The following is a 25,030-nucleotide window of genomic DNA, read 5'->3' as shown; positions in this document are numbered from 1 at the left end:
TCTACCGCTCATTCCCTGCCTCCTCCAAACATGCAAAAGTCACCCCCATCCTCAAAAAACCCTCCCTTGAACCTAACTCTAGCTCAAAACATCCTGTCCTCCAACTAATTGCCTAACCCACTTCCTGTCCTCCAACTAATTGCTCGACCCCCTGCAATCTGGCTTCCTTCCCCAACACTCAACTTAGACTGCCCTCACCAAGGTTCCTAACGATCTCCTTTCTGCTGAAGAGCAAAGGCTACTACTCTATACTCATCTTACTTGACCTCTCTGCTGCATTTGACACTGTTGACCATCCCCTTCTCCTATGTACTCTCAGCTTTATTGGGCTCTGTGACACTGCCCTCTCCTGGATTTCACTCTTATCTCTCTAACAGATCCTTCTACGTCTCTTTTGCTTGTTGACTTCTCCTCTCCGTCCCTCCTGTCTGTTGGAGTACCTCAAGGCTCTGGTCCTAGGTCCTCTACTCTTCTCTATTTACACTTCTTCACTGGGTAAACTTATCAACATCTATGGCTTCAACTATCACCTCTATGCTATTGATACTAAGATCTACCTTTCCACCACTGCACTCTCTCTCCTTCTGTCAATTCTCACATCAACGACTGCTTATCTGGCATTTCCTCCTGGATGGCCTCTCACCACCTAAAAATAAATATGTCCAAGACCGAACTACTTCTAATTCCCCCCTCTAACTCTACTTACAGTTTCTAATTTTTCCATCACTGTTGGCAGCACCACTATCTCCCTATCACCCCACGTCCGCTGCCTCGGAGTCACACTTGACTCAAATCTGTCCTTCATTCCCCCACATCCAATTGCTCTCTTCATCCTGTCACAACCACCTACGGAATATCTCCAAAATTCGTCCGTTCTGAGTGCTGAAACTACTAAACAGCTAATCCACTCCCCTGGTATTTCCCAACTTGACTACTGTAATAACTTATTATCTGGCCTCCCTCTCTCCTCAACTCTCTCCCCTTCAATGCATCCTAAATGCATCTGCCAGGCTAATCCACCTCTCCTCGACGCTCTGTTTCTGCTGCACCTCTCTGTGAGTCCCTTTACTGGCTCCTCATTCACAGCAGAATTAAATTCAAAATTCTCACCCTGACCTACAAAGCCCTCACCAATGCTGCCTTACCCTACCTGTCCTCACTCAATAACAAATATACTCCAGCCCGCCCCCTAAGATCCAACAATGACCTGCTTCTTGTGTCCTCTACCATCACCTCCTCCCATGCTAGACCTACAGGACGTCCCTCATGCGGCACCAAGCCTCTGGAACGCATTTCCTCAAACTGTCAGACTTTCACCTAACCCCTCTCCTTCTTTAAACGTTCCTATAGACCTTTTTTATTCAGGGAAGCTTATCACCCGCTCATTAACAAATTAACTTCACTTACCTAACAGTTGCCCTCATTTATCTCCTCAATAATATAATTCTCACCTTTGCAGTCCCCACCTCTTGATTCCCATCCTCCTACCCATCTAGATTGTAAGTTCCCACGGGAATAGGGCCCTCGATTCCCCCTGTATTTGTCTGTAAAATTTTGTCTTTTATTGTATTGTTTTCTCCATTGTACTTTTATCCTTGTACCCATGGGCAGCGCTGCGGATCTGTTGGTGCTTTATAAATAAAGAATAATAATAATAATAATACACAAAAAAATTACTAGAACTCTATTTCTAGTTGGTATTATTGTCTATTTGAAAATTATTTCAAAGGTTTAGTAAACATATACAACCTAAAAGTAATATAAGATAGTGATAGTAATACAAATACTAATTATTGCCTAAACTTAATCATTTTAACATACATTTTTCAGATGTTTAATAAAAACTTTTACTAACAGTGGGGTAGATTCAGAGGGGCCGATTTACCATTGTGCGGGGGACATAATCATATCCGCCGCACATCGATAAATTTTGACAGCATACAGTCGGCATTTATCATTGCACAAGCATTCCTTGAGAAATGCTTGTGCAATGCCGCCCCCTGCATATTCGTGGTCATCGGCCGCTAGCATGGGGGTGTCAATCATCCCGATCGTATCTAATTGGGATGATTATTGTCCGCCGCCTCAGACGGTGGCGGACGAGTTAAGGAGCAGCGGTCTTACGACCACTGCTTCTTAACTCCGTTTCAGGCGGACCTGAAGCGGAGTTGGGTCGGACGCAGCATCCACTGCTTCATAAATCGACCCCACAACATCAGAATACATTTAAGAGATTTTAAAACATTTTTTCTTTCTTTTTTTCATGAATTAGGACAAGCCACACACTTTGTTAGACAAAGTAAAGAAATAATTTACTTTTTATTGTTTGTTAAGAAAAACAATGATATGCAAGTTTGATTATTGTAATAAATTTAAGAGATTTTTCATTTTTAGTGACAGTGGATTTTCAAGTCAGGACCTGAATAATTATATTGAAATGAAACCTGTCTCTAGGAACTCCAATTCAATTCCAGGGTATGTTATCTAAATAGTCACTTACATATTCATTAGATTTATTTTAACTTGAGCCACCACTATTGGCTGAGAGGGTAATATCATTTTATAACCAATATATATATATATTTCTCACTCTGACCCTTTCTGATTTCCAGATGATTCTTTCTCTGAGGAAGTAGACACAGAAGATAATTTGCCTCTGGATCTTTATGACCTTCTACATTTTTCCCTTCAAGTTGCTCAGGGAATGTCATTTTTAGCATCCAAAAGTGTAAGTGATGTTAGTACGCGAATCACTAATTTAAAAGCAAGATGAGGCCCTAAAGTTTTCTCATTTTTGATGTTAAATTTCTGTGCCTGCAGTGTATTCATCGTGATGTTGCAGCGAGGAATGTCCTGGTTACACAAGGACGTATTGCCAAGATCTGCGACTTTGGCCTGGCCAGAGACATTGAAAATGACTCTAATTATGTTGTCAAAGGCAATGTAAGTGAAAATCTAATTTTCCTACACAGAATATGCCATCAAATAAGGATGAGTTAAAGTGCAGATCATTTATATATCTATTTCATGGTTCAGCTACATTATGCATGAAAACATTTTAGCCAGTTTCCCAGGTTAATGCCCAGAAATGTATAACCCTTGAATAGGTTCCCTAAAGTTCTATTTCACAATAAAAATGAATATACTACTGATCTTCACAGTTCCTCTTCACTACCACAAATACAGCAACTACACAATCCGGAACACCAACAGATATATTCCCATTTTTCCCCTGTATATCACTTACCAAACATGGAATTAGGTCATTTTTTTATAGTATATTGTGTGTATACTATATAACAAGCTGTAACATAATCATATTTGTGGGTCTTCGTTTCCCAGTCCTCCAGAATCTAGAAAAATAAATGCATGTTGCAAAGCTTAGAGGAATACAATTAATATTGCCATTATATTGATAAACGGAACACCTAATGTGAGTTAAGAATACGTATTTAATAATAAAAATAAAGGATGTGTTTTCTCTCAGTTTGCTGAATTTAACGCACAGCTAATGTGCAACGCTAGTTTATCTTCTAGTGTAGGATCACACAATGTTTTGTATGGAGGGCCTATCACTACTTTGGGATAAGTGAGAGTCACATTACTCAAACTTATGTTAAAAATAATGCCTCGGTATTTGGTACAAATACACTTAAAGGGACAGCACATAAATAAAATGTTTTGTTATGCATAGTTACACAACGTTTCCGTATACTTTAGTTATTTTATTTTTTCAGAACTTGCAATGCACACTGCTGACTTCTCCTGGATAACTTTTTCTAATTGGCTTTAAAGGGATATGAAACCCCAAAATTTTTCGTTCATGACTCAGGTAGACCGTAGAATTTAAAATATATTTCCAATTTATATCTATTATCTAATTCTTTCATTCTCTTGGCATCCTTTATTGAATGAGAAGTAATGCACTATGGGGAGATAACTCAAAACCAATGAAAATATGCATATATATGCAGCCCCCAATCAGCAGCTTCTGAGCTTACTTAAGTATACAAAGAGAACTAAACAAATTAAATAACGGAAATAAATTGGAACGTTATTTAAAATTGCATGCTCTATTGAAATCATGAAAGAAAAAAAATGGGTTTCATGTCCCTTTAACTGATAAACAACTGCAAAACAATGTATGTTATATTAACATTATGACCCTGACTATCCGATCGGGATGATTGCTGTCCGCCACCCTCAGAGGTGGCTGATGAGTTAAGGAGCAGCGGTCTTATAACCGCTGCTTCTTAACTTAAGTTTCAGGTGGACCTGAAGCTTCGGGGGTAGATTGCAGCATTCATTGCTTGAGAAATCTACCCCTAAAGCTCAGATTGGCTCCTCCAAATCAGGCAAATGGTGAGTGAAGTTTGGTTATTGAAAAACAATTACAGTAAAAGGGATGATCATTTGTTTAAAAACATTTAGAGTTGTCTGATAGGTTATTCTATAGCAAAATAACAGCTATGTCTTGTAGTAAGGTCTTTAAGTACCGTAAGAGATTTCCTTTTAACATTGCATTACGATTATCCTTAATAAACAAATGCTACTCCTATCTTTATACTTAATATATTAGAAAATTAAATCTGTGTGCTTTTATTTTAGGCTCGTCTACCAGTAAAGTGGATGGCTCCTGAAAGCATCTTTGATTGTATCTACACAGTACAGAGTGATGTGTGGTCTTATGGAATACTGCTATGGGAGATCTTTTCACTTGGTAAGCAAATGAAACAATTCCAAGTAAGAGCCATATGGATGATAACCATGTGGGATCATAATTTACTGCACACTATCAAATCAATATTTGTTTTAATAATTTGCTTAATGTTAATTGTGCTAATAGCTAATGATAATACAATGGATCCAGAACATTTAAAAAATATGTCATACTTACTAAGTTTCCATATCACAGCTCCTGTCCCTAAGAACAAACAACAAAGAACATACATTGAGTAAGGACTGGAGAGAAAAAAATAAAGCCTTAAACCCAACTGGTTGGCATACAATCTTCCCGATAGGTTACAAAGGGGAGGGAATCTTAGTGGGTGCTTCTTAGAGAAATTAACCAATAAAGGAATTTTTTAAAGTATCACACAATTCGCATTTATCTAGCTTCACTCTTGTACTACTCACCAATGAAGAGTTACTAAGCTTAGAAACACAATGGGAGGCAGAATGGAATAATCAACAGCAATAAGTCAATAATTCAGTAAGCATGCTGAAAAATGAAACATACTTTACTGAGAAATTAATGCAAAATGGACAATGTATCTCCTATATTTGACCTCAGTAGAGGGGCTCATATTCAGTGTGTACGGATTCAGAACTGTGTGAGGAGTACTCCAACCTGCAGCTTTATTTAAAGGGACAGTGTACTATAACATTTTCTTCCTTGTATATTACTTTGTTTATTACCCTAATTTTGTCATCTGAAATAATTGATTTTTCCTGCTGAATCCCCACCTATTGTGAAAATGTCAGTACTTAAGTACTGTTTATAGAAAAGCTATGTAAACAAGGTGTTGTTGAAGAAATCGCTCTTCCAGTGGAAGGTCAGAGAAATAAGCACTTAAATGTTAATTTGTATTTGCTTTTGTGTAAACAGACTGAGATAATATAAGGATGCCATTGTGCATAGAGATGAAAATAAGAGAATTGTGTCTTTGCTCCCTAAAAACTCAGGCCATTTAAATGGGTTGTGGTGTCAACTAGAAAAAAACAGCTATTTCATATAGAAAAATAAACATACATATAAAATTTCCCCTACATATCATACTCTGCAGCTAGAATAACTGGAAGCTCATTAAGGATAAAACAATTTTTCAGCACACTGTCCCTTTACATCCTCAAAACAAATATCTGCTTCAGCTCCCCACTTGATCAGCTAAGATGATGCATCAAACAATTCATCTGGAGAGACATCTGGACAGACATATGATAAATAAACCCCTTTGTCGCTAAAATGTGTCTCAACCATCAAGAATCATGATTATTTAATGTTAACCCTTTTTTAAAAGAGAAAAGTTATAGTTTAAAAACAGACTATAAATATAACCAAATATGCTTTGCAGGGTAAGACCATTGGGTCGATATATAAAGGGGCCGAATGGGTTCGCCGGAAACAGCAATTATGAAGCAGCGGCCTTAAGACCGCTGCTCCTTAACTGGTCTGCCTGCTCTGAGGCTGCGGACATCAATCCACCTGATCTCATATGATTGGGCTGATTGACAGCCCCGATTGGCCGTGAATTTGCAGGGGGCTGCATTGCACAAGCAGTTCACAAGAACTGCTTGTGCAATGATTAATGCTGACAGCGTATGCTGTCAGCATTTATTGATGTCTGACAGCATACATTTAATGATAAATCGGCCCCCAAGAGTCATTGTTAAAGGAACATGAAACCCACATTTTTTGCATGCAATTTTAAACAACTTTCCAATTTACGTCTATTATTTAATTTGCTTCATTCTCTTGATATCTTTTGCTGAAAAGTATATATAAGTAGGCTAAGTAGCTGTTGATTGGTGGCTGCACATAGATGACTCGTGTGATTGGATCACCCATGTGCATTGCTATTTCTTCAACAAAGAAATAGGCAAATTAGCTAATAGAAGTAAATTAGAATGCTGCTTAAAATGGTATTCTCTATCTGAACAGAGAAAGAAATATTTTAGGTTTCATGTCCCTTTAACCATCATGCAAAATTAAAGAATAAGATTACAAATACATAGTAAATAAACGCATAATTCTGAAAATTGTAAATTAAACTTCCTTAGTACTTAGTATTACAACACTGGAAGTGACAGAAACAATTTAGATGATAAAGATGAGTATTTTAAAAGCTATAAACTGTTCAGGAGCGTGCATACACGTGCTAACAAATTGGCACCGACTGATAATGATCATTAAGTGCAAAATTGACCCACAGTTGAAGTCCACTAAAAGTACAAAGAACAAGAACAAACTAAAGCATTAAAGAAATATTACGGGTAATACCCCATCCCCTGCACAGAAGAGAAAGAGAGGCTGTGGTCACCAATAATATATAGATTAAATTATACACAGCTACACATAATAAGTAGACCTGTTACTGACTGTGTATAGGAATGTAATTACATCTAGTCCTGCTAAGGGGGTGGAGGAAAGAATGGAAAAATTTAAATTTGGAGGTTAAGGGTTTTTGCACATCTTGCAAAAAAATTAAATAAAAAATAAAAAAATGGCATGTAGTATGGGGAGGAGTCATACCTTATGTAGCAAAAATATATTACTGGTACTGCGGTACCTACCTGAAATGTGGGATTTTCTTTCCAGCTTTTAGTATTTGTTGGTGAGAGGTCATTATGACAATGCATTATATCCAGCACTGTGAAAATGTCTTTAAGTTAAAGGGACATGAAACCCAACATTTTTTTTTATGATTCAGATACAATTTTAAACAATTTTTTAAGTATACTTCTATTATCTCATTTGCTTAGATCTCTGTGCATCCTTTGTTGAAAACCATAACTAGGTATTCTCAGGAGCTGGGAGCTAGCTGCTTATTAGTGGCTACACATATATGCCTCATGTCATTGGCTTACCAATGTGTTCAGCTAGCTCCCAGTAGGGCATTGATGCTCTCTCAACAAAGGAAACTACAAGAATGAAGCAAAATTGATCATAGAAATAAATTGGAAAGTTGTTTAAGAATGAATGCTCTATCTAAACCATGAAATAAAAATGTTGGGCTTTATGTCAATCATAAATAATATAAGCCTAGAGAAACTAAAACACAAAGAAGAAACTCCTCTAACTGTAATTGGAGCCAATTCCTTTAATCCCAACTAATGCTGTTTAGCAAACTTTCGGCCAGATTACGAGTTTTGCGTTATGAGGGTGCGGTACTAACTTGCACGTTATTCTCACTGCTCACTTACCTACAGCGCTGGTATTACAGGTTTTCAGAAACCCGCATTAAAAGGCAAGAAGTGAGCGTAGGGCAAAATTGTGCTCCATACCGCACTCCAAAACCAGCGCTGTTTAAGTCAGCGGTGAGCTGGTTGTATGTGCTTGTGCGTGATTTCCCCATAGAAATCAATGGGGACAGCCGGCTGAGAAAAAGTCTAACACCTGCCAAAAAACAGCGTAAAGTTCAGTAACGCAGCCCCCATTGATTCCTATGGGGGAAACAAAAGTTATGTTTACACCTAACACCCTAACATGAACCCCGAATCTAACACCCCTAATCTTACATTTATTAACCCCTAATCTGCTGCCCCCCGACATCGCTGACACCTACATTATAATTATTAACCCCTAATCTGCCGCCCCCAATGTCGCTGCCACTATAATAAACATATTAACCCCTAATCTGCCGTCCCTAACATTGCCGCCACCTACCTACATTTATTAACCCCTAATCTGCTGCCCCCAACGTCGCCGCTACTATACTAAATTTATTAACCCCTAAACTTAAGTCTAACCCTAACCCTAACACCCCCCTAACTTAAATTAATTAAAATAAATCTAAATAAAACTTACTATTAATAACTAAATAATTCCTATTTAAAACTAAATACTTAACTATAAAATAAACCCTAAGCTAGCTACAATATAACTAATAGTTACATTGTAGCTATCTTAGGGTTTATTTTTATTTTACAGGCAAGTTTGTATTTATTTTAAATAGGTAGAATAGTTATTAAATAGTTATTAAATATTTAATAACTACCTAACTAAAATAAATACAAATTGACCTGTAAAATAAAACCTAACCTAAGTTACACTAACACCTAACACTACACTGAAATAAATTCCCTAAATTAAATACAATTACCTAATTTCAAAACAATTAGCTAAATTACAAAAAAAAAACCAATAAATTACAGAAAATAAAAAACAAATTACAAGATCTTTAAACTAATTACACCTAATCTAATAACCCTATCAAAATAAAAAGCCCACCCAAAATAAAAAAACCCTAGCCTAAACTAAACTACCAATAGCCCTTAAAAGGGCCTCTTGCAGGGCATTGTCCCAAAGAAATCAGCTCTTTTACCTGTAAAAAAAATACAAACAACCCCCCCAACAGTAAAACCCACCACCCACACAACCAACCCCCCAAATAAAAGCCTAACTAAAAAACCTAAGCTCCCCATTGCCCTGAAAAGGGCATTTAGCTCTATTGTGGCCCAAAGCCCTAACCTAAAAATAAAACCCACCCAATACACCCTTAAAAAATCCTAACACTAACCCCCGAAGATCCACTTACTGGGAGAAGTCTTCATCCAAGCGGCAAGATGTCCTCAACGAAGCCGGCAGAAGTGGTCCTCCAGACGGGCAGAAGTAGTCCTCCAGATGGGCAGAAGTCTTCACCCAGACGGCATCTTCTATCTTCATCTTTCCGACGTGGAGCGGCTCCATCATCTAGAATTCTATCAGCCAATCGGAATTAAGGTTGAAAAAATTCTATTGGCTGATCCAATCAGCCAATAGGATTGAGCTTGCATTCTATTGGCTGATTGGAACAGCCAATAGAATGCGAGCTCAATCATATTGGCTGATTGGATCAGCCAATAGGATTGAAGTTCAATCTTATTGGCTGATTGCATCAGCCAATAGGATTTTTTCAACCTTAATTCCGATTGGCTATCCATCTATCTATCTATCTATCTATCTATCTAGGAGCACAAAAGGTCCAGCTCTCGCTATAATCCGTAACGTTGGGGTGCGTCCCACGTTATACACAAGTAAAGGATCCAAAGAGAGCAGTCGCCATAAGTTAAAGAAAATATTGAATCCAAAGTGTTGTAAATGTTTTTGGGGAGTGACCCCGTCATCAGACAGATAATAAGATGACGGGGTCACTCCCCGAAAACGTTTACAACACTTTGGATTAAATATTTTCTTTAACTTATGGCGAGTGCTCTCTTTGGATTCTTTACTTATCTATCTATCTATCTATCTATCTATCTATCTATCTATCTATCTATATATATATATATATAAATTATATATAGGCATAGAAATTTATATATATAGGAATATCTATTTAAATGTGAAGAACATTTGAATGGGGATATTTACAGTACATACACAGTTAAAATGTGTAAAGAAAATGAGAGCGCCTTGAAGAATATATTTACAATAAGTATAAAAAATGAGACCTTATATTGATGCTGCTGTCTTAATAACCAAAAAAAAGGCCTTAGAAATTTAGAAAAATAGACAGTGCCAACAAATATAGGTTAAATAGTATATATTTATTTTAAAACAATTCAATGTAGCATAGTATCCTATTATCATAAAGCATATACATATATACAGAATAAATAATAAAAGCAGAGTCCCCACACTAAGTCTTAAACAATAAATAAAAAAGTTTTTTAGAAAGCATTCAAGTGGAGATACAAAAAAAACTGCTTGCTTTGCCAGGTCTGTAATCCAGTTTTCTAGTAGAGAGATATGCTCTGTGCTGTCTTGGTATATGCTCTTATCTCTAGGGAAGCTTCCTCTGTGCTTGTATGTATGTATGTATGTATGTATGTATGTATGTATGTATGTATGTATTGGGTACTTGTAGAGCGCGGCTAATCACCCGTAAGGGTCTCAAGGTGCTGCTCATTTTATCAACCTCGGAAGGATGAAAGACTGAATGGACCTCGCCGGGGATCGAACCTGCAACCCTCGGGTTTCTACAGAGCTCAGCCACAGTGCATTCTGTCACAATATATACAAGTGTTTTATTTTTTAGTAATAAACTTATAAAAATATTTTTAACAACACTTGTGTCGAATAGATATTCATTTACCTCCATTGGGTATTAGCTTTGTAGCGCTCTTATTTATTTACCTATTTTCAGGTCTGTAATCCTCACTACATGTTTCTGGGCTCCTCGCCTTCCTCAGGTGAAAACTGGATTGCAGTTAAACACTTGCATATATTGTGACAGAATACACTGTTGCTGAGCTCTGTAGCAACCCGAGGGTTGCAGGTTCGATCCCTGGCGAGGTCCACTCAGCCATTCATCCTTACGAGGTCGATAAAATGAGCAGCACCTTGAGACCCTTACGGGTGATTAGCCGCGCTTTACAAGTACCCAATACATACATACATACACAGAAGGCATAGTATTGGAAGGTGTCTATATTCCCCCCAAAAGTGCTGCAGTGCAGGGTATGGTCTGACAACCCTAGGGAGAATAGTTGTGTTTCTTTACCACATTAAGAAAATATGTGATTTATTTCTGGGTCCCTGGGGTAGAGCATTTGGAGAGTAGGGGCGGGCCAATGCTCCACCCCACAGTTTTCAGGCAGCACATTATGTAAGAAAGTCCAGTCCAGGAATTCCATCTCACCCAGCTAGCTACTCACCGGTATGTGGTAATTAACAGCAGGGGCTAATAAAAATCCCCAGTCAGGGATTCAGAGTCAGAATGCCAGCAGTAAGGGATACTGCAACACTTTCCTGAGAGACTGAGATGAATTATCTCTAAAAGGAAAAACAAAGTTTGAAAGGTCTGTGCATTGTTATACCTGTTAGTAAGTGCTCAGTGATGCAAGCCTCTTTTGTTTCCTTTATGTTTATTTTGCCTGTTTTTTTTGCCAGACCTGTAAATAAGTGGGCTATATTTTATAAAGCTACAACCTTGTGTGGTCTTTCCAGCTTTGAAGACTGTGTGGTTGTAAGATCCCAGGTCACATATGGTGGCGGCAGCGGGCAAACACACTGATAGTTTGTTAAGGAAATAATAGCACACTCAAAAATGGAGGAAGTTTTAAAGGCTTTACTACAGGCTACGATTACACAGCAACATGCCACTGCCACACAGCAGCAAGCTACTGCCACCCAGCAAGAAAATATTGCAGTACTACAACAACTGGTGTTAACACAAAGAGAGGAGCAGCAGTATATCACATGTGCCTTGCAGCAGGAGATCCAAGGCCTATCTGAGAGACTGGGCAGGTGCACTGCAGAAATACCACATAGTTCTAAGACTCTGAGAGTGAGTAACTATTTGCAAAAGATGGTGGCTACAGATGATATAGAGGCTTACCTTATGGCTTTTGAAAGGACAGCCGAAAGAGAAGGGTGGCCTGCGTCTGAATGGGCAAGCCTCCTTGTGCCATTTCTGAGTGGAGAACCTCAGAAGGCATATTATGATTTGGAGCCTGAGCAGGCCAGTGACTACAAAAAACTAAAAGCAGAAATCTTTGCCCGCCTGGGAGTAACGATAGCAGTGAGGGCCCAGCGATTTCACTCCTGAACATATAATCAAGACAAAGCTGTGCGGTCACAGATGTTTGACTTAATATATCTTGCCAGTAAATAGCTGCAGCTAGAGGTCAACTCAGCTAGTCACATTGTGGAACAACTTGTGATGGACCAGTTCCTGCGAGGATTGCCTGTTTCCCTACGGCGGTGGGTCAGCCAGAGTGAACCTAAAACTGCTGATGGTCTAGTTGCCCTGGTGGAACGCTATGTGGCAGCAGGAGAGTTCCTACAAATACCCAACCAAGAAAGACCAAAGACCCCAAAGATCCAGAGTCCCAATAAATTAGGTAAAGCTGTTCCAGGAAAAAGGGGAATCAGGAGGAGCAGATGGGTTTCTACAACCAGAGGGATATTACAGCAAGGGGCAATAGTTTTGTGAGGCAGGAAGAGTCCACAAAAGCCTTAAAGATGTTGTCTAATACTAATATTAAATGTTTTCAAGGTAAAGTATATGGACATATTGCAAAGGGACTGCCCTGATAATGATGTTGCTATGGAATGGAATGTTGGCAATATGAGGGACAATTATTCACTGTACTCGCGTTCTGTATATGCAGTTACCAAAAATGATTGTCTTAATGGCCACCCTTGGTGCACTGTAAGGGTGGAAAGAAATGAAATGAAAGCTTTGCTGGACTCTGGTAGCATGCTTACGCTCATAGACAAGAGTCTGTTGAGAAATACTCCTATTGATAATTACCAGAACCTAGATATTGCCTGTGTCCATGGGGGCATACACAAGTATCCAACTGCTGAAGTACTTATTGAGACTCAAAATGGCTCTATAAATCATAGAGTTGGTTAAGTAGATAAATTAGTCCATGAAATGATAAAAGGCATTTTTGGAATTTATGGGATGCTGCTGAGAAAGCTTCAATGGATTCAGTAGAGGGCGCTGTTGGTGATTTTCCATTTTCTGATTTATTGGGGGATGACTTAGACAAAATAACTGTTGCTAGAGGGAAGCAGTCAACCCCTATGGAAAACCTAGTTGGAGGTAACACTGAAAAGGATAATATATGTCAATCTAATATATCTGAACCTGATGTAGAAATAGCTGACCTAAAGGATAGCCCAAGTAACTTTAGGGCTGCACAATGGGAGGATCCAACTTTAGCTGTGGCTAGAAACCATATCTCCATAAGAAATGGGACCTTCGTTAATCCTGATAAAGCCCTCACCTATCCATACTTTGACGTGGAAAATGATTTATTGTACAGAGTTGAAAAAAGAGAGTCTGACAAACAGTTATTAGTACCCCAGGCATATTTACATACTGTATTAAACCTGGCACACAGTCACATACTTGGGGGACACCTGGGGATTGAAAAAAACAAGAGAGATAATTCTTAGGAGCTTTTATTAGCCAGGTGTAATGGCATCTATAACAAATTATTGTTCTTCTTGTCCTGAATGCCAATTAACTGCCCCTCTTACAGCATACAGTAGCCCCTTGGTGCCCTTTCCTATAATTGAGGTCCCATTTGAATGCATTGGTATGGATTTTGTGGGTCCTCTTGTAATGTCTGCAAGGGGACACCAGTACATATTGGTAGTAGTAGACTATGCTACCTGCCTCCTTGAGGCAATACCCATGAGAACTACTTCAGCAAAAGTGATTGCTAAGGAGTTAATGTTAATGTTTAGCCGGGTTGGGATTCCCAAAGAAATATTAACAGACCAAGGTACTCCATTGATGTAGAGAATTACAAAGGAGTTGTGTAATCTCCTTCATATAAAGCATCTGAAAACATCAGTGTATCATCCATAAACTGATGGTCTGGTAGAACGATTCAATAAAACACTTAAGGCTATGCTCCAAAAAGTAATTGATAAAGATGGGAAAAACTGGGACTTCCTTTTGCCTTATTTAATGTCTGCTATCAGAGAGGTCCCACAAGCTTCTACTGGGTTTTTGCCCTTTAAACTCTTATATGGAAGACACCCCAGAGGGTTGCTAGATATAGCTAAGGAGACTTGGGAACAGGAGTCAACCCCTCACAGAAGTGTGATAGAACATATAACTCAGATGCAGGAATGGATGACAGCCATTATGCCCATATTTAGGGAACACATGAAAAATGCCCAACAGCATCAGCAGAACAGCTATAACAGAATTTCCAGGGTTCATGTGTTTACCCAGGAGATAGAGTGCTAGTTCTGGTTCCTGCCGTAGAGAACACATTTTTGGCAATATAGCATGGACCATATGAAGTCATTGACAGAGTGGGGGAAGTAAATTACAAAGTAAGACAGCCTGGGAGGCGAAAGGAGGTACAGATTCACCATGTGAATTTACTTAAGTCATAGAAAGAAAGAGAAACACTTGTAGCTTTAAAAACAGCAGACCTCCTGTTAGGTGTTGTTTTCAGGGGGGGGAGTGTCAGTCAGGACTAGGCCTTGGGCACACCGTACCAACTGGAAATGAATATATTATTTGATAAGGATATCCTAGAGAACAGCACTTCAGACCACGCAGCAATGAGTGTAAAACTTTTCTCCTTATGGCTTTTGCAGACAAGACTTCCTATAACTAATATGATCAACAAAAAATAACACAAATACAAGAGCATACAAAACAAGAAATATAAGCAAACAAGTTAAAACAATACTCCCCTAATTTAATTGGTTGACCCTGTAACAGCATAACAGGTCCTCAATATCAACCGGCAAGGCATAGTCCAGAGAAGGATAGTCTTCGTTCTGAAGACACACATCATAGAAAACAGTCATAGATTACCCAGAGTCCAGTTCTGGGGCTGGTACCAGCATGCAATGCAAAGAATGGATACAAAGATAGTTCAGCAACTTTTACTGCAGTATGGTGGTTAAAACAAGCTTGACAAAATGTCTTTTATCTTCATTTCTTTCTTTAAAGGTTTACTTGCATTCAATCTTTTGGAGAGGGCACTATGGAATTTTATCTGTACAGATTTTACCTAAATATGAAAAACTCAAAAATAATTCAGTTAGTGTCTTTAATCTCTGAATACCGCTTCATGACCTCACCCTGCAAATACAAATATTATGTTAAGAACAAAAATAGAAAAATAAAAACATTTTAGGTTCACTTTCTTACTTAAAATAATAATCACCCAAATCACATAAAGATACTCAGAATACTCATCAATACTTCCCCCTTGTGTGTGTGAAACATCCCATGTGGCACGCAAACACAATATAACACAAAACTAAAAGACCATTCATTCACTCCAGTCATGCATGTAGTATACTATTCTTAACATCAGGCAAAATCAAATACACCTCAGTATTCAATATTCCATTCATACAGCACACTTCCACACGCAGTCACGAAAGAGAAAAACATAACATTCTCTTAGAAAACACTTAAAACCAATTGTCCATTCCACAAAACAAAACATTAACAGCCGGCACAAACTTTAAACACTACAATTAACCTGAAATTCAACACATATACTTACATTAACTACAACACAGCACTTGCAAAACACTACAAATAATTAAAATCCTATAACAACCATCCATACCCTGGTTCTGCAAATTCTACCATGCACAATACTATGAGATCACACTAATGATGCAATCACTTCAGATGATCAATAAACTTCAGTTGCATATTTACAAATAAAATCCTGAACCATAAATTTACAAAGGAAAACACAAACACCTAAGTACCCTATTTTGGGAAAGATCAGATAATAATGGTACAGCTACTGTTCTATATAGCCCCTGCCCGCATGCACAGTGCAATCCACTGTTAAATAAATCAGGTTTGGCACAATTAATTGTTTTGTAAAGCTCTGGAATCCAATCTATACTTGTACATAACCAATATTGTAATAAATACACAATTATTTGATTTAACTTTGTTTTATAATTTGATATTCACCATTTTGCAGCTCTCTAGCTAAATATAACAATTGTATATAACAAAAAATGAGCGTTCTACAAAAGAATAATAATAATAATTTACACGAATAGAGTAAAAGGACAGTTTGTCTAAAAAAAAAACCCTTTAACTTTTTCTCAACGATTCACTGTCCTCATTTATAATAAAAAATGTATACTGACGTCCATTAAATAGCCTAAGCAAACACAGCCAGCATAACACAGTGGGGTGCAGGATTGTTAAAGGGACATTTTACCCGAAATTTAAAAAAAATATATCTTTAACTGAAACTGCTGACATAGTTAAATATACGAGTGTTAGGCTTACAGTAAACCTCATTTTCTCTCTCTGTAAATATTTCTTTAAAATCTCAGATTTTATATCAGTTTGCCTGTATCCCTTTAAATGTTTTCTCTTCTTCTTTTCCCTTTTCCGCTAGTCTCACAGATCGCAACACCAAGATTGCATCAGTTCAGTTTGCGTTACAGAGAGAATTGAGTTACACTGCGTAAATGTCTGCTATCTAAACGGCAGATTTTAAAAAATATACACGGAAAGGTCGCAAAAAATATATTTTGAAAACTGCTACATTTATGCTTTATCTCCGTAACTTGTTAATACAGTGTTATGGCTGCTCATGAACTCCTTTCACATGAGTGAACTGGTCCTTTCAGTAATAAAATGACAATTTTCCATTGCTCTGTCTAAGCCCTGAGCTCCGGTTTTACAGACAAATATAAGATAAGGAACACAATAAGATATGCTTATTATCTGAAATTCAACCCATTGCAATAACTGTGTCTTGAAAGCACAAAACCAGCTATCATATATGCAAATAAACTTGCAAATGCAATTTCTCCTATATTTTATACTATGCAGCTTGTATAATCAAGTCATCGAAAATACATTAATATAAAAACTATGTTACAGTGTACTGTCCCTTTAAGGACTAACCATTTTTAATGTAAATTACATATGTATACCCTAGCCATGATTAGGAAACTTGTGTTATTTACCATACAAATTCTACTGCTTTACTGTATCATGACCTGCATATTAAAATGAGAGCCATCACAGCATACATAATATTACACAGTAATATGTTAGCAATTTATATTAAAACTTCTACTGAATTAATCTACTTGCAACAGAAACAGACCCAAATACTTTTAGATAAATTTAATGATATACAGCCTACAACCTTATTTTATCTTTTCCACTAACTCCTTTCACAAATCTTGCAAATCCAACATACTTGAATCAACCTGTTAAATCTTTTTTTTTCATTTACCAGAACATGACCGAAAGTCACTCAATCATCCGCACATTCACAAATCCTTTAATTAGTTCACTTGCAAAAACAATATATTGATATGCCGCAACAAGTGGACAGTTTTTTATTTGCATACAACAATTATCACTTAAAACTAAAAACTGCTATTAAATAACACACATAATTAAGAACATGCTGATGACTTTCAAATAAAGTTATAATAATAACACTACAAAATACCTCATTACGTCTGCTTTCTTAGCTAAGAAACTAGCCTAAATAATTACCATACAGAAAGAAAAATGCAGCAAGGTCATTTTTACAGCGATACACACACACAAGCTCATATAATCTCGCATACCAGAAATTCACTCCCAACATTTATTCTTACACAATTTCAACATACATGAAGATCTTAGTGACACCGAAAACACATTAACAGTCTCTTTCCTTCTCAGGAAAATATATATTTCATAACATACCAAAGACATTTAAGAATACAATAAGATTAACTTTCCACCAAATTTAAAATGTATTTGAAAGTGTCCGAATATGCAAGGAATGGCCATTTTCCCAGCAGACTGAGACAAATTTCAAAAAGGATAATACACCCTCTTTTTTTTTTACAGTAAATCTTTTACACGTCATACCAGACACAGTGAGAACCGACAGACCAACACTCGTTACACATAAAATACACAAAATCTCCTTTACATTACTGTAAACACGCATACAACAAAAGAAAGAGTTTTACAAACAGAGCTTCTGTAACAGTTTTTTTTTTCTTCTTCGATGAATCTACACAGCTGCCTCACTGACAGTTTTATAATCCCCCTCTCTTTCTGGAGTGGATATCCCTCTGCCTGAAATGCAAATTCTGTTAACCCCTTTGTAGACATTAAAAATGCAATAACCTACACATTTTCTAAGCACAGCACAGCACAGCACAATCATATAGCAATAAAAAAGCAAGCAAGCAAGCAAGCACCAAGTAGTAATTCAAGTCCAGTGATAGGTAACAAAAAATCTACTTATAGGAATGTATAGGGACAACTTCAACACAGATGAGACTCAAACTCACCATAATAAAGCAATGCAAACTTGCCCGGGGGACTAAGAACCTCCCGTCAAATGCATACCAACTTTTTTATCTCTTGCGCGCTTCACCAGACAGGACTGCAACACCTGTCCAAAACTAGCACAGGACTATAACCTGTCTAGAGGGGATTATCACAAGTGCCGGCAGGTCAACAACCTCCGCACAACCCTGCACTTTCTTTACTGCAGGAACCCCTTAACCCTTTATCATATATAACCAACACCTATTACAAAATTAAATTTAGGTTCATATTCACAGAGGGAAAGTAGAGTAAAAAAACACTCATCTACTTACCCAATGCAAATCCCACTTCTGACACCAGAAACTGTTAGGTGTTGTTTTCAGGGGGGGGGTGTCAGTCAGGACTAGGTCTCGGGCAGACAGTACCAACTGGAAATTAATATATTATTTGATAAGGATATCCTAGAGAACAGCACTTCAGACCACGCAGCAATGAGTCTAAAACTATTCTCCTTTATTGAAAGATACAAGGCATGTCTTATAGACAACAATTACAGCATACAGGGTTAACTTGATGACACGTTATGACCGCGTCATTTTACACAGTGTTTGTCAGGAAAAATACTAGCTAGAAACAATATTTCTATAGTCATAATAAGAAATGCATCTAGGACCAAAGCAAGGATATTTGAGCATGTTATAGAGATAGCACTTTCAAGGCATTGTGCCAGGAACATCTGCAAGGCCAACTAGCTCTAACAAACTAATAACAAACATGTATTTCTACAGAATGATTGCTATAATAAATATTATTCAGACAAGATGGATGCCAAAGACAAAATGGCAGTTAAGAACAAGATGGCGCTAGTCATGCTAACAATAATTCCTAACACCTCCCTACAATGGAGAAAAATTACCCCGTAGTCAATATCTCAGAAACCCTGACTATCCACAAGAAGAGGAAGGTAAAAGACTTCATCAGATTAAATAAAGATGTTTTCTCCACAGTCCCAGGGAGGACTATGATAATAAAGCATGACATTGTCACTGAACTGGGGAAAAGGATAAATCTAAAGCCATATAGAATACCTGAAGCTCAGAGGGAAGCAATCATATCAGACATAAAGAAAATGCTGGCCCTTGAGGTAATCAAAGAATCCCAAAGTGACTGGAGAAGCCCAATCGTGCTTGTACCAAAGCCTGATGGCACAATCCGGTTTTACAATGATTACCGGAAGCTTAATGCAATATCCAAGTTTGATGCATACTCCATGCCAAGGGTTGATGAACTTGTGGAGAGACTCGGGAGAGCCAGGTACCTGACCACATTGGATTTGACCAAGGGTTATTGGCAAGTGCTGCTTACAGGACAGGCAAAGGAAAAGACTGCCTTCTCTACTCCAGATGGGCTTTTCCAATACAAGGTGTTACCTTTTGGCCTACATGGGGCTCCAGCAACATTTCAAAGAATGATGGACAGGATCTTAAGGCCACATGCTTGTTATGCCGCAGCTTACTCAGATGACGTGGTTATACATAGCGAAGATTGGGAGTCTGGCTTGCCAAAAGTGCAAGCTGTCCTTAATTTCATAAGAAATGACGGTCTGACAGCAAACCCTAGTAAATGTACCATTGGCTTGGAGGAGGCCAAGTATCTTGGCTATTTCATTGGAAGAGGAATAGTGAAGTCACAACTTGCTAAAGTTGAAGCCATAAGGAATTGGCCATGACCTATGATGAAGAAACCGGTCAGAACATTTCTTGGGCTTGTTGGCTACTACAGAAGGTTTATCTCCAACTTTGCTACTATAGCGGGTCCTTTAACTGACCTCACTTAAGCAAAAGCTCCAGTAATAGTGAAATGGTCCCCTGAAGCTGAACAAGCATTTCAAAATGTCAAGGAAGCCATATGTAGACAGCCAGTGTTAGTCACCCATGATTTTTCAAAGGAGTTTGCTTTACAGACGGATGCCTCTGATGTAGGGCTTGGAGCATTGCTTTCCCAGGAAAGTCAAAGTGAAGAGCACCTAATACCATACCTCAGCAGGAAACTTCAACCTAGAGAAAAGAACTATTCGATAGTTGAAAAGGAGTGTCTAACAATTAAATGGGCTGTTGAAACTCTCAAATATTATTTGTTGGGCAGAAAATTTAGGCTAGTTACTGATCATGCACCTCTCAAATGGATGAGTCAAAATAAGGATAATAATAGTAGAGTTACACTCTGGTTCCTTACTTTGCAATCCTATCACTTCTCAGTAAAACACAGAGCAGGATGTAAACAGGGTAATGCTGATGGCCTTTCATGTATGCATATGCTTTTGGCCATGATCGCTCACCCCACTAGGTCTGAGCTGGGGGGGAGGATGTGTGAAAGAACCCAAGGCATAGTATTGGAAGGTGTCTATATTCCCCCAAAAGTGCTGCAGTGCAGAGTATGGTCTGACAACCCCAGGGAGAATAGCTGTGTTTGTTTACCACATAAAGAAAATATGTGATTTATTTCTGGGTCCCTAGGGTGGAGCATTTGGAGAGTAGGGTGGGCCAGTGCTCCACTCCGCAGTTTTCAGGCAGCACATTATGTGAGAAAGTCCAGTCCAGGAATTCCGTCTCACCCAGCTAGCTACTCACCTGCATGTGGTAATTAACAGCAGGTGCTAATAAAAATCCCTAGTCAGGGATTCATAGTCAGAATACCAGCAATAAGGGATACTGCAACACTCTCCTGAGAGACTGAGAGGAATTATGTCTAAAAGGAAAAACAAAGTTTGAAAGGTCTGTGCATTTATCTTTTGTAAAAAGCCTAATTAGTGCAGTCAGTTATACCTGTTAGTAAATGCTCAGTGGAACAAGCCTCTTTTGTTTCCTTTATGTTTATTTTGCCTGTTTTTTGCCAGACCTGTGTGGTGTTCCCATCTTTGAAGACTGTGTGGTTGTAAGATCCCAGGTCACAATATATATATATATATATATATATATATAATGCATTAATTAGATTTTTCATGTTATCAGCTTGACTTTACTGCAAATGTTTCCAATACACTTACATACGTCTATATATGTATACATATGCATTTATGTGTTTTTATGTGTTATATATGTCTGTAAATACATCTGTACACACATTTAAACATATATATATATATATATATACAGTATATATACTGTATATATATATATATATATATATATATATATATATATATACACACACACATACATATTTATGCATGTGTAAGTATGTAACTATGTTAAAGCTATTTACAGCCATTTATTTTTCTTAACACCTCAGACCTCATATCTTTAAACACTTAAAACTTTTTAATGCAATTAATGTCTCACCTAAAGTTGCGATAAGCCGAAGCACATTGTGCGCAATGAGCAGTGATAAACCCCTTATTGCTTGCACGCCACTTATAATCTAGCCATAACTTGGAGCAACCTCACATTTTTAAATTAAAATTCTCACAGAGATTTCTTTATTTGTTTCCAGTTAAGGAAGATTGATTTAATAAGTAATATAGAAGATTAAAAAACATAGCTTATATAGGATAGTGCACACCAGTAAGAAGTAGATTATATTCCATCTTATCAGTATCTATTATCTAATACGGCATAGCATTTTACATGAATTTTGTTAGATAAATATTTTTTACCCAGAATCTACATTCACCAATTGTCATCATGATATATATTGTTATAATTTATATCTATGTTTCTGTATAGGCAGAAGTCCTTATCCTGGCATTCTTGTCAATCGAAAGTTTTACAAGCTGATAAAGGAGGGCTACAAGATGGATTGTCCAAACTACTCTCCATTAGATGTGTAAGTAACACACTTTATCAAAATAAATATCTTTTTGTGGTGTGTTATTTTTTTTTTTTTAGAACTAGAAGATTGTTTGTGGTGGATTTTATTTTTTAAGTATAACTAAAAACTTGAAAAACACAATCAATTATCTGAAATTAACTAATAAATATATATATATCCTTACATGAAACAGTTCCCAAACAATATTTTGGGTGTACTTCTAAGGCAATATGTGACATGTGTATAGACAATACGCACAAGATAATTTTGGATGAATAATTTGTCTCTTGTTTTGTCTGATATTTGCTTTTGAGCTGTTTGTTATTCCTTTGTTAACAAAAATCAGTTTGCCTGCTATTTTCTATGGGGTATATATCTTCAAGGCAGCAGAGCAAAACATGGCAAAAACAAAATTGCTTTGGTTTTTAGATTTTTAACCCCTTTAGCACGTATAATAACACCTGGTCATCCACACTATGGATAGAGATCACGTGTTGTAATCCGGGGAGGGTGTACTTTTGAAGCTAATCCCACCCCCTCGCACTTATCCCCACATACGAGGTGACCAAGTGGCCCAGCATCACCGGAGAAATCCAGGGATGCCACCATCCATGAATATGGTGTTGTCACAAGCCCCGGAGACCTAGAAGTCTTGACCTGCAGTTTTAAGAGCGCTGAATGGAGGGGTACATATTCAAATTCTTCAATCTCAGCTTCCTTAAGTCCTAGAAACGCCCAAGACTCACCATTTGAAATGCAATTGCCTGTTCTTGTGTATGTGAAGTCAAATCATTAAACAATAATTAAAAAGAATGAAGGTAATATATAAGCCATCACAAAGCCAGTTCAATTCAATCCTCTATAATGATTGGACAAAATGCAAATAGAGGTTCAGATAATGTGGAATAGAATGACAGTTTGAGCTACAATGCAGGTGCTGGTTAGTCTATACTGCAGTTCTGGGCTTTTCCCGGTGTGAAAATACGTTTTTTTCCTGGGTGGAGGTGTTCTCAGTTTGACTTGCTCCCAAGATTAATTTATCACTTCAATCCTTTATGCCTGGAGTGGGCGTGGACACTGACTTGGAGTTCTGAGGAGTGTGTGGTCTGACAGTGCTTGAATCTGATAGTGCTGTATAGTAGATGGACATAAGCAGATCCTACGTAAAGTTGGATCTGCTTATGTCCGTCTGATATACAGCACTGTTAGATTCAAGCACTGTCAGACCACACACTCCCTCCTTAGATAGAATGCCAAGTCAGTGTCCATACCCAGCCCATAATATTTGGACAAAATGCAAATAGACTGGTTCGGCTATTGCAGAATAGAATGACAGTTTGAGCTACAATGCAGGTGCTGGTTAGACAGTATACTGCAGCTCTGGTCTTTTCCCGGTGTAAATAAACTGGCTTTTCCTGGGTGGAGGTGTTCTCAGTTTCACTTGCTCCCAAGACTAATTTCTGATGGGCGTAGCTATGCGGTTCGATTGGTTGTAGGGTTTTGGAGTGACATGCGGGAGCCGCACTTGTTAGAAATATGCACAGAGGCTTTACAACAGTCTGCATAAGTAAGAGATTTCTCACACATCTACAGTGGTGAAATCTTTCTCTTACTATGCAGACTTTGGAAATTCAGGCGGTCACCTCAAAAGTCACTCACGGTCCATTGGCATTTATATATATGGGTTTGGGTTTTATCCCCACAAGTACTACCCACTGACTGGATTGCACCCAGGGCACTAGATGTTTGCAGTGCCATGAGTGCTTGACCCTATATATATATATATATATATATATATATACACAAATCCCCAAATCCAGAAATATTCCAAAATCCAAACTTTTTTAGTCATACTTTTTGAAAAATAAAATTATTAAAAACTACAATTTTTTGCACAATTAGAGGGACACTAAACCCAAAAAAATGATTTTATGATTCAAGTAGAGAATACAATTTTAAACAACATTCCAATTTACTTCTATTATCTAGTTTGCTTCATTATTTAGATATCCTTTGTTGAAGAAATAGCAATGCACATGGGTGAGCCAATCATATGAGGCATCTATGTACAGCAACCAATCAGCAGCTACTGAGCATATCTAGATATGCTTTTCAGCACAGTATATCAAGAGAATAAAGCAAATTAGATAATAGAAGTAAATTAGAAAGATGTTTAAAATGGCATGCTCTTTCTAAATCATAAAAGAAAAAATTTGGGTTTCATGTCCCTTTAAATAAAAATACTAATGCTCTAAATGTATTTAAAACAACTGTTACCTTTCTGATTACAGTACTGTGCTATCTTTATGTTGGTACTATGTATACAAAAGTAATACAAAATATATATAAAAAATATATAAAACTACCTATAGGTTGCATATATAAGATGTATTATTATATGTAAATATTACCTAAATTACATAAGAGATTGTTGTTTACACTTGGTCCCATTTTACAGATGCAAATATACAAATATACCAAAATCTAAACTATTTTGAAATCGGCACCTTTTCTTTTCCCATGCAGGGTTTCCTACCTGTATATATACTGGGTTTTAAAGTGTTTAAGACTTTTGAGTTAGATAAATACAAAAATGCATGAAACATCTTTTTCTGATGGACATAAAAACCTCCAACCATGGAATTTGCATAAAATTGACCTTTATTTGCCATTCTTGGTCAAATTAGAATGATGACATAAAATGGCTATTCTAAGTTGGACCCAGATGGATAACAAAAGGTCCAATTTATGTTAAT

The 25,030-nt window shown here is 37.4% G+C and overlaps 1 protein-coding gene across 1 annotated transcript in view; it reads left to right on the top strand.

Annotated features, from left to right (window-relative positions):
* CSF1R (colony stimulating factor 1 receptor) overlaps positions 1-25,030 on the top strand; it is a 262,226-nt gene that overhangs the window by 233,602 nt on the left and 3,594 nt on the right. Inside the window, exons 15-19 of the mRNA XM_053718651.1 lie at positions 2,378-2,474; positions 2,613-2,728; positions 2,821-2,943; positions 4,609-4,720; positions 22,190-22,289. Of these exons, the coding sequence (XP_053574626.1) occupies positions 2,378-2,474; positions 2,613-2,728; positions 2,821-2,943; positions 4,609-4,720; positions 22,190-22,289 (548 nt within the window). The remainder of the gene's footprint in view (positions 1-2,377; positions 2,475-2,612; positions 2,729-2,820; positions 2,944-4,608; positions 4,721-22,189; positions 22,290-25,030) is intronic.

Source organism: Bombina bombina, chromosome 6, assembly GCF_027579735.1.
Source record: "Bombina bombina isolate aBomBom1 chromosome 6, aBomBom1.pri, whole genome shotgun sequence".
NCBI lineage: Eukaryota > Metazoa > Chordata > Amphibia > Anura > Bombinatoridae > Bombina > Bombina bombina.
The sequence above is the reverse complement of the archived record's forward strand: the minus strand, read 5'-3'. Positions and strand labels throughout refer to the sequence as shown.